The sequence below is a fragment of the Mirounga leonina genome, unplaced genomic scaffold, assembly GCF_011800145.1.
Source record: "Mirounga leonina isolate KUSES-001 unplaced genomic scaffold, KU_Mleo_1.0 Mir_170, whole genome shotgun sequence".
Classification (NCBI taxonomy): Eukaryota; Metazoa; Chordata; class Mammalia; order Carnivora; family Phocidae; genus Mirounga; species Mirounga leonina.
In genome coordinates, this window is record NW_023270433.1 from 24726877 (window position 1) to 24741256 (window position 14380).

The 14380-nt window shown below is 47.7% G+C and overlaps 1 protein-coding gene and 1 non-coding gene across 3 annotated transcripts; both read left to right on the top strand.

Annotated features, from left to right (window-relative positions):
* The first annotated feature begins 1183 nt into the window (after nt 1-1183).
* KLF4 (Kruppel like factor 4) lies at nt 1184-6009 on the top strand. 2 transcript variants are annotated; one of them, XM_035016132.1, is made up of 5 exons: nt 1184-1640; nt 1757-1877; nt 2552-3545; nt 3645-3809; nt 4910-6009. In XM_035016132.1, exons 1-5 carry the CDS (start codon nt 1636-1638, stop codon nt 5083-5085), a joined length of 1461 nt encoding a protein of 486 aa, XP_034872023.1. In that variant the 5' UTR covers nt 1184-1635; the 3' UTR covers nt 5086-6009. The 2 variants fall into 2 exon arrangements, with proteins under 2 accessions (XP_034872023.1, XP_034872022.1); XM_035016131.1 differs by having other exon boundaries at nt 2552-3809.
* Nucleotides 6010-12633: 6624 nt separating this feature from the next.
* On the top strand, nt 12634-12744 carry LOC118018291. Its single transcript, XR_004681367.1, has one exon. It is a non-coding gene; the product is annotated as a U6 spliceosomal RNA (small nuclear RNA).
* The last annotated feature ends 1636 nt before the right edge of the window (nt 12745-14380 follow it).

Below are 14380 nucleotides of genomic sequence, written 5' to 3' on the forward strand. Positions count from 1 at the left end.
ACCGGGGTCCCACCGCACCGCTCCACTTCCCGGTACGTGGCCACTTTCCAGCTAAGTGCCTCTCGGTGGGCTTGACCGCTCGGAACCTGAGCCAAGGGAGCTAGCTCCCCGTCTGACCTTTACCTCCACACTTCACCTCTTTATGACTCAGTTTGCCCATCCATAAAGTGGAAAGGAGGGTGCGTGGCTTGTCAACTGCCTGAGAGTCCCCGGTTGAAAGGTGTCTGCGCCTCACAGCCCCTCTGCCCTCCTCCACCCCACAAAGTCAGTCTTGAGCCCTCTCACTCCTTTCCCGGCTCCCCGAAATATCAAAACCGTAACTCCGCTACCCGCCCCAACATCGTTGCGCCCTTCCAGGCCTTCTCGGGCTCCCAGTCCCGCCACAGAGCCTGGCACCCACCTCTCCCCGCCTCTCCCCCCACCCCACCCGGCCGGAGAACCCACGAAGAACCCCGCGAGGCCAGGCCAAGCACCCGCACTGGCGCTGCGAGACCAGCGCCGGGCCGCTGCGTGCGCCGGAGAGGGACGGAAGGCTGGATGAGTCACGCGGATAATCGCGCTTTTCTCTAGCGCGCAGACGGCGCGGACGGGAGCGGGGGTGGGGGAGCGAAACCGACCCCTCAGCCCCTACCAGACTCCTCCGACACGGGCTTCGAACCCACGGAGCTGACCACCGCGACGCAGGCTGCCCCGGTCGCAGGGCGACCGGACTTGCGCCCAAAACCCCGCGCCCCGGCCGCCCGCCGCCGCCGCCGCCGCCGGCGTCAGCGCGGCTCCTGCCCGCCAGCTGCTGGGCTGGCGTCACGGCTCGGCCGGCCCCGCCCGCGCCCCTCCCTCCCCCCGCCCCCACGTGCGCCGAGTTTGTTTATTTAGCTGCCATGGCAACGCGCGGGGGGGCCGCAGGAGGGAGGGGAGAAGAAAGGGAGGGGCGGGGCCTGGCGGCGGGCCGCGGCGCACAGCGGGTAGGAGGCGGGGGTAGGGCGGGAGCCGAGAAGTTAAGTAAGGAGCGCGCGGCGGCCGCCGGCAGTTCCCCGGCCCGAGAGAGCGAGCGCGGCTGTGGGCGCGCGGGGAGCAGAGGCGGTGGCGGGCGGCGGCGGCGGCGGCACCGGGAGCCGCCAAGTGCCCCTCCCCGCCCCTCAGGCCCCCCACCCACCCACCCGCCCGCGGCCAGCGCCCATGGCCGCGCGCGCCCCGCGCAGCCCCCCGGACTCCGCGCCCCGCGCCGCCGCCCAGTCCGCAGATCCGCGCCACCGCGGCCAGTCTCACCTGGCGGCGCCGCCCGCCCGCCAACCCGGCCACAGCCCCAGCGCCCACGGCGACAGCCGCGGCGACCGCGACAGTGGTGGAGGACGCTGCTGAGTCGAAGAGAGCGCAGCTCGGCCACCGGACCTACTTACTCGCCTTGCTGATTGTCTGTTTTTACGAGTTTACAACTTTTCTAAGAACTTTTGATACAAAGGAACTTTTTAAAAAGGCATCTCCCGTTTATATTTAATCCAAAGAAGGATCTCGGGCAATTTTGGGGGTTTGGGTTTTGGCTTCGTTTTTAAGTTTTTTTTTTCCTCTTCGTTGACTTTGGGGTTTGGGTACCCCCACTGCTTCGGACTCCCGAGGACCTTCCGGGCCCCCACATTAATGAGGTAGGTGCGGCGCGGGGCGCAGGGAGGGGCGAAGGCGGGAGGCCGGTGGGACGCGCCTGAGCGGCGGTCGAGAGTGGCCCCCTGACTCCTGCCTCTGTGCCCCGCCCGGCCCGCAGGCAGCCACCTGGCGAGTCTGACATGGCTGTCAGCGACGCACTGCTCCCGTCCTTCTCCACGTTCGCGTCCGGCCCGGCGGGAAGGGAGAAGACACTGCGTCCAGCAGGTGCCCCGAATAACGTGAGTATTGCCGCGAAAGGTCGGGAACGTTCAGTGGGCTTCTGTGGGTGGGGTGGGGACGGACGGAGCCCAGGGGTCACCCAAAACCTTATCCGGCGAGGGGAAGGAGTGGCCACCGCACTGGCCCCGCAGTCTTCCTAGGATGGCTTCCGCGCCCTTGGCTTAGTTGTACATGCGTGTGGTCCGGACACTGCGGAGCCGCGGGGGGCGCACGCTCGGTCCGCACACGTCTCCTAGCTCGCAGGCGGCAGGGCTGGCGCGGGGGCCACCGGGCGGGAGGTGGATGTGTCCCTGCACACGGGCTGGGCCCGAGTGAGCTTGGCGCGTAGGCGTACCCGTGGCGAGGGCGCATAGGGAGATCCTCGGTGTCCCAATTCCAGGGGTGGCTGGAGCGTCCCCGGGATCTGGCTGGGGAAGGACCCGGGCTGCCGAGCCGCGGCCCTTGCTCACACGCCATCGGGCACACAGAACATAACATCCTCCAAACCGACGCACCGCCTCTCCTGGGGCCCGGGGGTGGGCCGAGATTGCAGCGCTGGCACCCGGAGTACCCCGGCGCTTTATGTCTGCCCAGTCCCGGTGCCTGGGCGGTATAGGCGCGGCCGGCCCGCCGGTACGTAGTGTGGCAGCAGGGGACCAGCACCGACGGTCTCTCTCCCGTCCTGTTCCCGCAGCGCTGGCGGGAGGAGCTCTCCCACATGAAGCGACTTCCTCCGGTGCTTCCCGGCCGCCCCTATGACCTGGCGGCCGCGACCGTGGCCACCGACCTGGAAAGTGGCGGAGTCGGCGCGGCTTGTGGCGGCAACAACCCTGCTCTCCTACCCCGGAGGGAGACGGAGGAGTTCAACGATCTCCTGGACCTGGACTTTATCCTCTCCAATTCACTGTCCCATCCGGAGTCAGTGGCCGCCACCGTGTCCTCGTCGGCATCAGCCTCGTCCTCGTCCTCCCCATCGAGCAGCGGTCCTGCCAGCGCGCCCTCCACCTGCAGCTTCAGCTATCCGATCCGGCCCGGAGGGGACCCGGGCGTGGCGCCGGGCAGCACTGGCGGCGGCGGCCTCCTCTATGGCCGGGAGTCCGTGCCCCCTCCCACAGCTCCCTTCAACCTGGCGGACATCAACGACGTGAGCCCCTCGGGCGGCTTCGTGGCTGAGCTCCTTCGGCCCGAGTTGGACCCAGTGTACATTCCGCCGCAGCAGCCGCAGCCGCCAGGTGGCGGGCTGATGGGCAAGTTTGTGTTGAAGGCGTCGCTGAGTGCCCCTGGCAGCGAGTACGGCAGCCCGTCGGTCATCAGTGTTAGCAAAGGCAGCCCGGATGGCAGCCACCCGGTCGTGGTGGCGCCCTACAGCGGCGGGCCACCGCGCATGTGCCCCAAGATCAAGCAGGAGGCGGTCTCGTCGTGCACCGTCGGTCGGCCCCTAGAGGCCCACTTGGGCACTGGACCTCCTCTCAGCAATGGCCACCGGCCACCAGCGCACGACTTCCCCCTGGGGCGGCAGCTCCCCAGCAGGACTACCCCGACCCTGGGTGCCGAGGAACTGCTGAGCAGCAGGGACTGTCACCCTGCCCTACCGCTACCCCCGGGCTTTCATCCCCACCCGGGGCCCAACTACCCACCCTTTTTGCCGGACCAGATGCAGCCTCAGGTCCCACCGCTCCATTACCAAGGTCAGTCCTGGGGATTCATAGCTCGGGCTGGGGAGCCCTGCGTGTGCCGGCTCTCCCGGGCGCAGGGGCCGATGCTGACTCCACCTTCTTCACCCCTAGAGCTCATGCCTCCTGGTTCCTGCATGCCAGAGGAGCCGAAACCAAAGAGGGGGAGAAGGTCGTGGCCCCGGAAAAGGACAGCCACTCATACTTGTGATTATGCGGGCTGCGGCAAAACCTACACGAAGAGTTCTCATCTCAAGGCGCACCTGCGAACCCACACAGGTAGGAGAACAGAAGCTGCAAAAGGGGCGGGGAGGTTGGTGTGCAGCCCATTGGCTAACTGTGGACACTTCTCAGGGCCTCCCTTGGGATGTGGGGCACAGTCTATCTCCTCCATCTCTTGGATCACAGGAGAGAACAGCAGACCAAACTGGCGCCTCCTTTTTTGCCCAAGAGCCTTTTGCTTGATGGATGGTATCAAGTGCTTGAATGTGCAGTTCTGTTAGGCGTAAGGCTTTTGAAAGGCAGGGAGATTCCAGGCCACTTGTGGGCCCTCTCCTCGTTTTGAGCAAGGCATTGCCCTTGTAATCAAGAAATTATACTTCGGGGGCGCCTGGCTGGCTCAGTGGAGGGTGCAACTCTTATCACGAGGTTGTGGGTTCCCGAGGTTGCGGGTTCCGGGTTCTGGCCCCAAGTTGGGTGTAGAGATTACTTAAAAATAAAATCTTAAATTACACGTTGCAGTGCAAAAGTATGTTAGGTCTTCTTATCAGTTTTTAATTTTTAGGCAATTTTCACTGGTTGTTCCCAGATGCACACTCCTTTTTTATTTTTAGTTCTAGCCTTCATAAGTAGGTTCTGTTTGAATTTCAAGAATTGAATGGTTATGATTTGCCCAAGATTGTGGTTTAAGATGGTCACTTGCAGAGAATTTCATGTCATGTAAGTATAGGTACATAAGGTCATTTAGGTGTAGGATTCATTAAAATAATAGAAATGCTGATGCAAAAAAAGTACCGCCTATGGCTTTTTCGACCCAGTTGTAGTGGGATAGAGGATGTGATCACTTGGTTTGGACGGGAGAGAGAGTTCTAAATTCACTTCCATCACCATGGTACTTCGGCTCAAAAGAATGAAAATGTTAGCGATATATAAGTGTAGGAAGTGTAGGTCTGTTCCCCCCCCAAAAAAGGGCAAAAAGAATACTTTTAATATTTCTATTTATGATCTGAAATTGAAGATGGCCTTGAAGTGGTCTAAAAACATGGCTGGCCCCTTTCAGAGTGGGGTGCTTGGGGAATTGGTCTGATACTCGGCCTCCAGTTTGGCCAATTCCGCGTTAGGTAGCGATGGCTTCACCTGGGTTTCTTTCCCTCCCCCAGGTGAGAAGCCCTACCACTGTGACTGGGACGGCTGCGGGTGGAAATTCGCCCGCTCAGACGAACTGACCAGGCACTACCGCAAGCATACCGGGCACCGCCCCTTCCAGTGCCAGAAGTGCGACCGGGCCTTCTCCAGGTCGGACCACCTCGCCTTACACATGAAGAGGCACTTTTAAATCCCCAAACAGTGGATATGACCCACACTGCCAGAAGAGAATTCAGTATTTTTTTTTTGACCTTTCACAGTCTTCCCCCCCACTCCCCGGGGTGGGGGGCGGCGGGGGGAGGAACCCAGCTGGAAAGCACTACAATCATGGTCAAGTTCCCAACAAGCCAACTTGTGAATGGATAATCAGGAGACGCAAAGAAACCAGAAGACAAATCAAAGAACCGATGGGGTCTGTGACTGGATCTTCTATCATTCCAATGCTAAAGCCAACTTGAATATTCTTGGACTTAGAAAACACCAAGGGGGTGACTGGAAGGTGTGGATATCAGGGTATAAATTAGATCCATGAGTTGGGGGGAGGGAAGACCAGAATTCCCTTGAATTGTGTTTCGATGCAATATAAGCATAAAGATCACCTTGTATTCTCTTTGCCTTCTAAAAGCCATTATTACGATATTAGAAGAGGAAGAAATTCAGGTACAGAAAATGTTTTTAATAACCTAAACGATGGTGCTTGGTGAGTCTTGGTTCTAAAGGTACCAAATGAGGAAGCCAAAGTTCTCAAACTGCTGCATACTTTGACAAGGAAAATCTATTTTTGTCTTCCGATCTACATTTATGACCTAAGTCAGGTAAATACGCCTGGTTTATTTCTTTTAACATTTTTATGCAGACAGTCTGTTATGCACTGTGGTTTCAGATGTGCAATAATTTGTACAATGGTTTATTCCCAAGTATGCCTTAAGCAGAACAAATGTTTTTTTCTATATAGTTCCTTGCCTTAATAAATATGTAATATAAATTTAAGCAAACTTCTATTTTGTATATTTGTAAACTACAAAGTAAAAAAATGAACATTTTGTGGAGTTTGTATTTTGCATACTCAAGGTGAGAATTAAGTTTTAAATAAACCTATAATATTTTATCTGAACATTGTTTTTGTTCTGTTTCTCCCCTGGAAAAGCATGTCATAGAAATTTCAGTTTAAACACAGGGCATGTGAAAATCAGCACACTGAAAGGCCAAACTTTTATCTCAGCAAGAGATTAAAAGAAGACGTTTTTAAGGCTAGTTTTACAGTACTATCAAAGTTGTGACACTGAAAGCTGAATATTGGAGATCATAGAAGTAAACATCACCTGGTTCAGTTTGCTCTTTCCAAATGTGCATAAAAAGTACATGAAAGCAATTTCCTTACCTGAATATGAATTTCCAGTTACAGACTGCTCATTCTTCAGTATGCTCAGTTTTTTATAGGAAAGTATAAAATATGCAACATTCCAGTTTCATATTTTAAAAGATCCTTAGGGTTTCTCTTTAAAAGAAAATACAAAAATCTTTCTCAGGGGCTGGGCCTTGCACTCAGAACAGTTTGAGGAACAAAAGAACCTTCCCACAGCAGAGAACCCTAAGAATGTAGTTCCACAGTGCCCTCCTGAGGATTTAAGTATTCATTTATGCTTCCTGTGTGTTACAGATACGTGCTGTAGTCCTCGAGGTTAGACCCAAATTTTCTGGCAGAATGTTTTAAAACTTCATCTGTCCTCTAGATTGAGCAGACTGAAACGTGTTAATTAGAAACCACTCAGTCACAAAACTTAAGTGTAAAGTAAATTTAAGTACATCTTTTAAGTGGTGTTTTTGTAAGCTGGTTGCATATTTCTGAAGTTACTCAGCTTTAAAACTGCACTGATCCTTCTTTGAGGTCAGTACACAAGAGTTTGAATTTTGTTTGTGGGGGTTACAAAATGGAAAAAGCATTTGTGACCCTTGTTGGCACTTGATACATTTGTAATGGTGATATGGTGACCAACATTGTCAAGCTGACATCTTTAGGCTGCTTATTAACTATACATTATATGGAGTATCCAGAAGTGTGGGTGCATCTTACAAATAGAAAATTCATAAGAGCCTCATGGTGGATCAACACAAAGTATTATCCTTGGCTTTTAAGAGTCCAGCATGACTGGAAAACATGGCATGTGCCTTAGCTTAAAAGAAAACAGGTGCATCGATAGGATGGAATTTTATGTGGCCAAGAACATATTCAAGGCATATTTAATGACATGGAAAAATGCTCATGGTATGTTAAGTGGAAAAAGCAGGATCTAGGAGTATAAACGCAATTCCAATTGTATAAGTTGGTGTGTGTGCATTGAAGGAGAGAGGGAAGCACCAGAAGCTTTAAGAGGAAGGACTGGAAGGAAATGCCAAAATATTAATACTGGTTTTCTCCATTTAAATTTTCTACAGTTTCCAAATAAGTATTTAACATGGGAAAACTTTAAGAATGCAGGTGCAAATATTTAGGCTTGATTTTTAAAAGAGAAATTAAAGCCATTTAAAAACCCTACACTGGAAATGCATTTTTGTGTTAACCTTGTGGTTTTTGCTCTTGTAATCCACTTTTCTCTTAAACAGAGACTTCTGGCACACGGTTGTGTATGAAAAGTGTTTACTGAATGGCTGATACCATCTTCATGTTTGCTAAGTACCTATTCCCTCAAATAGGAGAAACATCCCCAAATACCAGAACATATTAATTAAAATTTTTCTGATGTCATAGGGAACCATCACTTGCATTAACCTTTTCTAGCCTGAAAAAACAAGCTTCAATATCCACAATGAATAAGGAAGATTTTCCAAAAATGGCACAGGACAAAACTATCAACATGCACAAACAGCTAACACTATTTACTCTCATACCTATCAGTTCTGAGTGCCGAGGTGTCCTGTCATTACCACATTACAGAGCCGTTTATACTGTATAATAAAAAGCACCTAACAATTGAGATGCCTTCTTAACTACATTTTCTTATGACATTTAATTTTATATGTCCTGGATTTTAACTTGCGCGCACACACAGACACAAGATGAACAATAGTGTTTACTACACATCAACAGACTTTTTCAGTCTCTCTCTTCTTGTCCAGCAAAATTCCCTTTCCAGCAAAATATTCTTTCTACCTGAAAATCTGCTTAACTTCCTACAATTAATTGTTTCGGTTTGTTAAAAAAGGAACCTTCACCATCTCAAGTAGGACGGTTGAGGGAATAATTCTTTTCCATTCCAAAATTGTTCCAGTTTTTAGAAACATGCAAAGTTATTTCATATTTGGAGATTAACAATTTTTACATATAATTGCTTTACATATAAGGAAGCCCAGGTGAGGCAGTCCTTTTGCCTTGGAAGTGAGTCCACAGGGAAACTATTAAAACAATCAGTGAGTGATGGTACCTACTGTATTTTGATATATGGGAGTATCTAAATTTAATAGCTATGTCAGCCACCTGTTCTATTGTATGTTCTGGCTTCTGAAGCCCCATTCAACACACCACCACACATACCTAAGTGAATTTGTAGTCCATATTCTAGTTTCTCCCCCCCACCCTTCTTCCTCTCTCAAACACACAGACACAATCCAGTCCTACATAAACCTTTTTAGTTTATGTATTCCATTCTTCTATCATTTTACTTATATATTTTATGTATTCTATTTCTTCATATTTTCTTAGCACCTTCTAGAGGCTAGTGTATAGTGATATGTTTTTTGGTTTTTTTTTAAGATTTTATTTGTCAGAGAGAGAACACAAGCAGGGAGGGCGGCAGAGGGAGAGGGAGAAGCAGACTCCCCACTGAGCAGGGAGCCCGGATGCAGTACTCAATTCCAAGACTATGGGATCATGACCTGAGCTGAAGGCAGACGCTTAACTGACTGAGCCACCCAGGCGCCCATAGTGACATGTTTTTATAGGGCTAAACTGAATCTATGCTTCCTAAAGTTTGTTTATGAAACTATCATTCACTGTTCACATGCAGAGTCATTCAACAATATTTCATATAAAACTACCAAGAGCTCTCTACCTAATGAATGCTGTGGAATATATCATGGAATGTTCTACCTGTGAAAATGCAAAGGAACTACTGTTAAATCAGAATGCTGTATGAAAATAAAGCCTCTTTTTTTTTTTTTCATATTAAGTGAAACTAAAACGAAAGTTGGAAACAAACACCCTTCGGAAGCCTTTACCTTAGAACAAAAAAGTAAATCTTGAGTAAATTTCTTACCATCTCCTGAAAAACTAATATTCTTAAATCCTGATGCAGGTACCTAGAGCTTCAATGCCCTGGTTGCAGTCAAAACCCAGAGGAAACCAACTACTGCCATGTTAGCATAAACAGAGAAACTCTTTCGGGCTAATATCTAGGAGGATCCCAGAGCCAGTTAGCTTAGCTGGGCAAAAGGAGGGCGCCTAGGGTAGGAGTATCAATCAAACCGCTTCTCTGGAATCACGTACACTGGGAGTCCACCTTTTTAATTGTTTTCCATGATACCGTTGATGTAATACTTCTTCGAATCGCTTCGGTCTTCTCCGGCACCCTAGACAATTCAGCATGTTGCAACCTGCCCTCCCAAATGTCCTCCACTTGTTCTTAAAGGAAAAGGAGGAAATAAATACAACCTCACAACCACAAAAAGCAACTTCACATTTCCAGGATCCCTTTGACATCTGATTATACCTAGCAGAGCATTTTTCACCGATACCGCACAATAATTATAATGATACCCTAAAGTGTGAGGACCATGTGTCATCCTTTTATGTTTCTTTTCATGTCCATCATACATGATATCATCTAAGCAGAGCAAAAGACAAGAGAAATAGCTCTTTATGGAGACATAGGTAGATAGGTAGGTAGGTAGGTAGGTAGATAGACCAACCGATATATGGATGGTGCCTCAGGTGGAGGTTTGGCAATGATCTAAAGTCAATGAGGGCCAACAGTCAAACCTGTCCAGCCCAGGGGGGTTGAGTGGGGTTCTAAAACCCATGTCACCTATGATATTTGAATCTGTACTCACTGGCACTGGATCAACAGGTTACTGAATGGTGACCAAACCACTGCGACACTCAGGTGCTGTATCTGCATACCCACTTAAAAGCTAAAATTGGTAAATAACTTACAGAGATATTGAAGGAACTCTAGACACACTTGCTGAAAGCTAGGAGGTAAGTGAATCAGGGTCAGCCACAAGCAGAGACCCTAGACATGACAGATAGAAGGGACTGTTTCAGGAAGCATGTCTCCTGTTTGACCAGGTCACTTCGCTGGTGTATAGTAATCCCTTCTGCACACGCTGGTGAGACCTCTGAAGCCTGTACACTCTCCTTTACCTCCAGTAGATCCTCACGACGAAGGTAGGGATGAAATGGGAAACTGAGGTTCCCTTTACGAGTTAGTGTTTGGTTTTTGTTTCTCATTCTTGCTGACATACTCAAGGCATTTTTCTCCTAATACTCCCGTCTTCAGTCTGCTGGGCAGGTAAGTTACAAGCAAAATGGATATTCCCCAATTTAGAAGGATTTGCCAATATCCAGATTCTTCCAATAAACCCTCTAAAGAGTCAAAAAGCCAATGAATCATGGAACACTACATCAAAAACTAATGATGTAATGTATGGTGAGTAACATAACAATAAAAAATTAAAAAATAAATAAATAAAATAAAATACCTCCCAGAAAAAAATAAATAAATAAAGAGTCAAAAAGCCCCAGACTTTCTGCCTCCCGACCAATGTGCTATTTCGAGGCAGACTAACAGGGAAACCCGAGTTTCCCACAGATGTTTCTTAAGCCGGCCACTATACCAGGAGCACAATCTATCCTTGGAGTTCGAGGTAGAAGAAAAAGTTCCTGTTTTGATCCCCAGCTCTGGCCTAGCACACGGCTCTCCTGGTCAAACAGATCTGGCCACTCTGTCCCCTACTCCTTAACCTGCCATGGTCCCCAGTTCCTAGGGGATAAAGATTTAACACGGTCAACCTTCCAACTATGGCCCCTACCTAGTGTCCAGTATTCTCTCCTTAAATAACCAATCACTCCTTAATTGACCCCCAAAGCACCATGCCTGTTTCAGCCTCTGAGCCTTTGCTTACAGAGGTGGGTCTCTGCTGCTTCTGGAAAAAACCATAGTCCCCTGACAGCTCCTATATATCCTTCAAAGCCCAGCTTTTATTAAAAGTCTCCTTCATTTCAGTCCATCTAGATCTTTCATTAAACTCTTATCCTCACGTATTGCAAGGTTTCATGGGTCTGGCTCCTCCAATAGATAGGAGTTCCTGGAGGGCACTGGAAACTTTCCTTATTTGCCCTTAAATACCCAATGCTACTGGATTTAATTGAAAAAAAATTAATCAGTTATTGAATAGTTAGCCCCCAATCCTGGCATCTCTTTTCAGAGGACTCTTTCTTGCCAGGTGAATTTCTGCATTGATTCTGGAAAGAATTTTGTTCATTTAGGGGGTTTGTTGTGGTTTGGGGGAGGCAGATGGGTGTCAGGTGACCCACAGGAAACAGGGGACCACTGGGCATGGCCTTCAGGAAGCCAGAATTTGGAAAAAGTCCCCCAAAAGGCAATGTTTTATCCTCATCCTTGGAGGTCTATTGTGCCTTCTTTCAAGGGCAAAATTATGTGTCCTGTATGCCTATGACAATTAAGGGTTTTTTTGTTTTTGTTTTTTTTTAAATCATACTTTAAAAGCTTAACAAAGGGATGCCTGGGTGGCTTAGTCGCTTAAGCGTCTGCCTTTGGCTCAGTTCATGATCCCAGGGTCCTGGGATGGAGCCCCGCATTGGGCTACTTGCTCAATGGGGAGTCTGCTTCTCCCTCTGCCTGCCACTCCCCCTGCTTGTTCTCTCTCTCTCTGTTGCTCTCTCTCTGGCAAATTAATAAATAAAATCTTTAAAAAATAAAAAAAATAAAAGCTTAACAAAGGCACTTTACACTGTAGGTTCCTAGGTGAGCCAGTCTACCTGAATAAGAAAGGGTCATCCATCGGTGGCTGTGAAACCACCACCCACCTGGTTTGCCACTCTTCAAGCTTGAAACTCTCCTTGCTGCTTGCATGACAGCAGTTTTCTGACTTCTGAACATGTCTAAGTAAACTGAATCTAGAAAACAGTGCATGAAGTTGACAAATGCCTCCTCTCTGCCTCACAGAGGAATGGGGAACAGACTGCAAGCTGTAAAGCTATAAAATTACACAGACGTTGAAATAAATAAATAAATAAAATTACATAGACTTTCTGAGCAGGAAAGTGTCTTCAAGATCATCTAACTCCAGGGGCGCCTGGGTGGCTCAGTCCTTAAGCGTCTGCCTTTGGCTCCGGTCATGATCCCGGGAGTCCCGGGATCCAGCCCCGCATTGGGCTCTCTGCTCAGCAGGAAGCCTGCTTCTCCCTCTCCAGCTCCCCCTGCTTGTGTTCCCTCTCTCGCTGTGTCTCTCTCTGTCAAATAAATAAAGAAAATCTTCAAAAAAAAAATCCTTTTAAAAAAAAAAGATCATTTAACTCCAGGAGAAAATGGAGGCCCATCTAAACTAGCTTGCCCAAGGTCACATCAAGTTCAGATCAGAACACCAACCACTACCTCAGTCTCGGTTAACAGGCCAGCAGCTGACGGCTGTATCCTGAGAACCCAAGGGAAGATTAGAGGGGCATAAAGAATTTTAAAAAACACCATGCAAAAAGGATGGTTTTAAAAGGAAAGTTCTGGTGCTTGCTTTGGCAGCCCATACATTAAAACTGGAACAATACAGGGAAGATTAGCATGCCCCCCCCCCATGTGAGGATGACATGCAAATTCATGAAGTGTTCCATATAATAAAAAAAAAGAAAGGAAGGAAGGAAGGAAGGAAAAAAACAGAGGGAATAAAAAACATTCTAAATTCAGGGTCACATTGTGAGCTGATGTCCAAAAAAAGTATTTCATTGTTCTCTATAGTACTTCTATTAGTGTTGTGCTATCAGCCCCTAAGTCAGTTACTACAATACTTACCACTGTTCCCTTCTATGGAGAACATAGGAGCCATTCCATAAAAGTGTTAATATATATTTCTGGTTTTGTTCTGCTTCTTTCTCTTCCCCTGCAATTCCGTTCAAACATATATAATCTGCTCAAAGACCTACTTGACCAGCCACTGGTGCAAAGGGCAGGAGAACCAAAGATGAACAAGAATATATAAATATGCAAGTCTGCAGATATTTTTTTCCTGGTATCATTGCCCCATAGGGGGTATAAAATGTAACTTAAGTCAAAATCAGCATCCTAGCCAGTAAAAATTGTTTACCTCTCTTAGAAAGTGATTGGATAGTTCTTTAACAGACTCAACCACGTTAACTATAATGACATACACCATTTTTTCCCCCTACAATTTTCTTGATTGCTTATTATCTTAGATACATCCAACTTGTTTATCAGGTGCATGTTAAAGCATGTTAAAACGTGTTATTCAGGTTTAGCATGAAGGTTTCAGCCTTATTCAACAAAATATTTCGAACTTCTGTTGGAATTAATGATTCAGGCAAAATGAAACAATCTGCAAACCAAGACACCTTTCTACGGTTTTGGCGATTGTATATCTAGACCAGGGGGACAACCTGATTTTGTTGTAGGCACAATTAACTTTATAGGTAGGGAGCATAACTGACATCTAAGGCTCTTTTGGTGCCAAAGCTTGTAGAAACAGAGGAGTCTTTGCCTAAGGGATTCTTTGCATTAAAGACTTTGTTAGGCAAAGCCACTCCGGCATGGGAGTCTGATTTGCAATTTGTGCCTTTGTAAAAGGATTAGAAGATCCCTATTGTTTAATGTTTGGATCTCAATTTGCATTTGGAAATGCATGACCTCTTCCAGGTTTAGAGTTCTTTATTTTCATTTTCTTGTCCTGATACACAATCGATACTACATGTTAAAAAATTGATAAAACTGCTTGGCCGAATGTTTGCACTGATTAAGGGAGTGTGATAGATTGATTTTCTCTATGAATGGTGGAGTCTACTTGGGCTCCGGCAATACTGATCGAGTAATCTATTTAGGAACTGACAAATAACTCATAGGTATAGGTACACACATATTTCATTTATTTCCTTAATCAGAATGCACGGGCACTTTGTTTAAAAACAAACAACCAAAGAAGAGAGCGCTACAGTGGTCCAATCAGACACTGGGTCTACAAAAGGAAATGACAAGAAAAAAAATCCCCTGGCCGCCTCGGGACACATTTGAACACGTCTGTCCAACGTCTTCTTTTATAAATAAAGGTTAGAGAAAAATTATTTTAGGTTTGTGATAACAATAGTCTCCGCTGTACACACTATTTAATTACCTGTCCCTTGGTAAACAACTTTTAACTAATATTTGCTTTGACAATATTCCCAGATTGGCAACATAAAACCTAGAATAGAAACTGTGTGAGGAGGGACGATTTCTTAGATTGTGGGTTTAGGATGCGTGGTTTAT

What these genes read in the sequence shown, in the direction of transcription:
- KLF4 (XM_035016131.1), top strand. An exon ending in CAGCAGGTGCCCCGAATAAC is followed by an intron (nt 1,878 to 2,551) that starts GTGAGTATTGCC and finishes CTGTTCCCGCAG; the next exon opens with CGCTGGCGGGAGGAGCTCTC. An exon ending in GCACCTGCGAACCCACACAG is followed by an intron (nt 3,810 to 4,909) that starts GTAGGAGAACAG and finishes TCCCTCCCCCAG; the next exon opens with GTGAGAAGCCCTACCACTGT.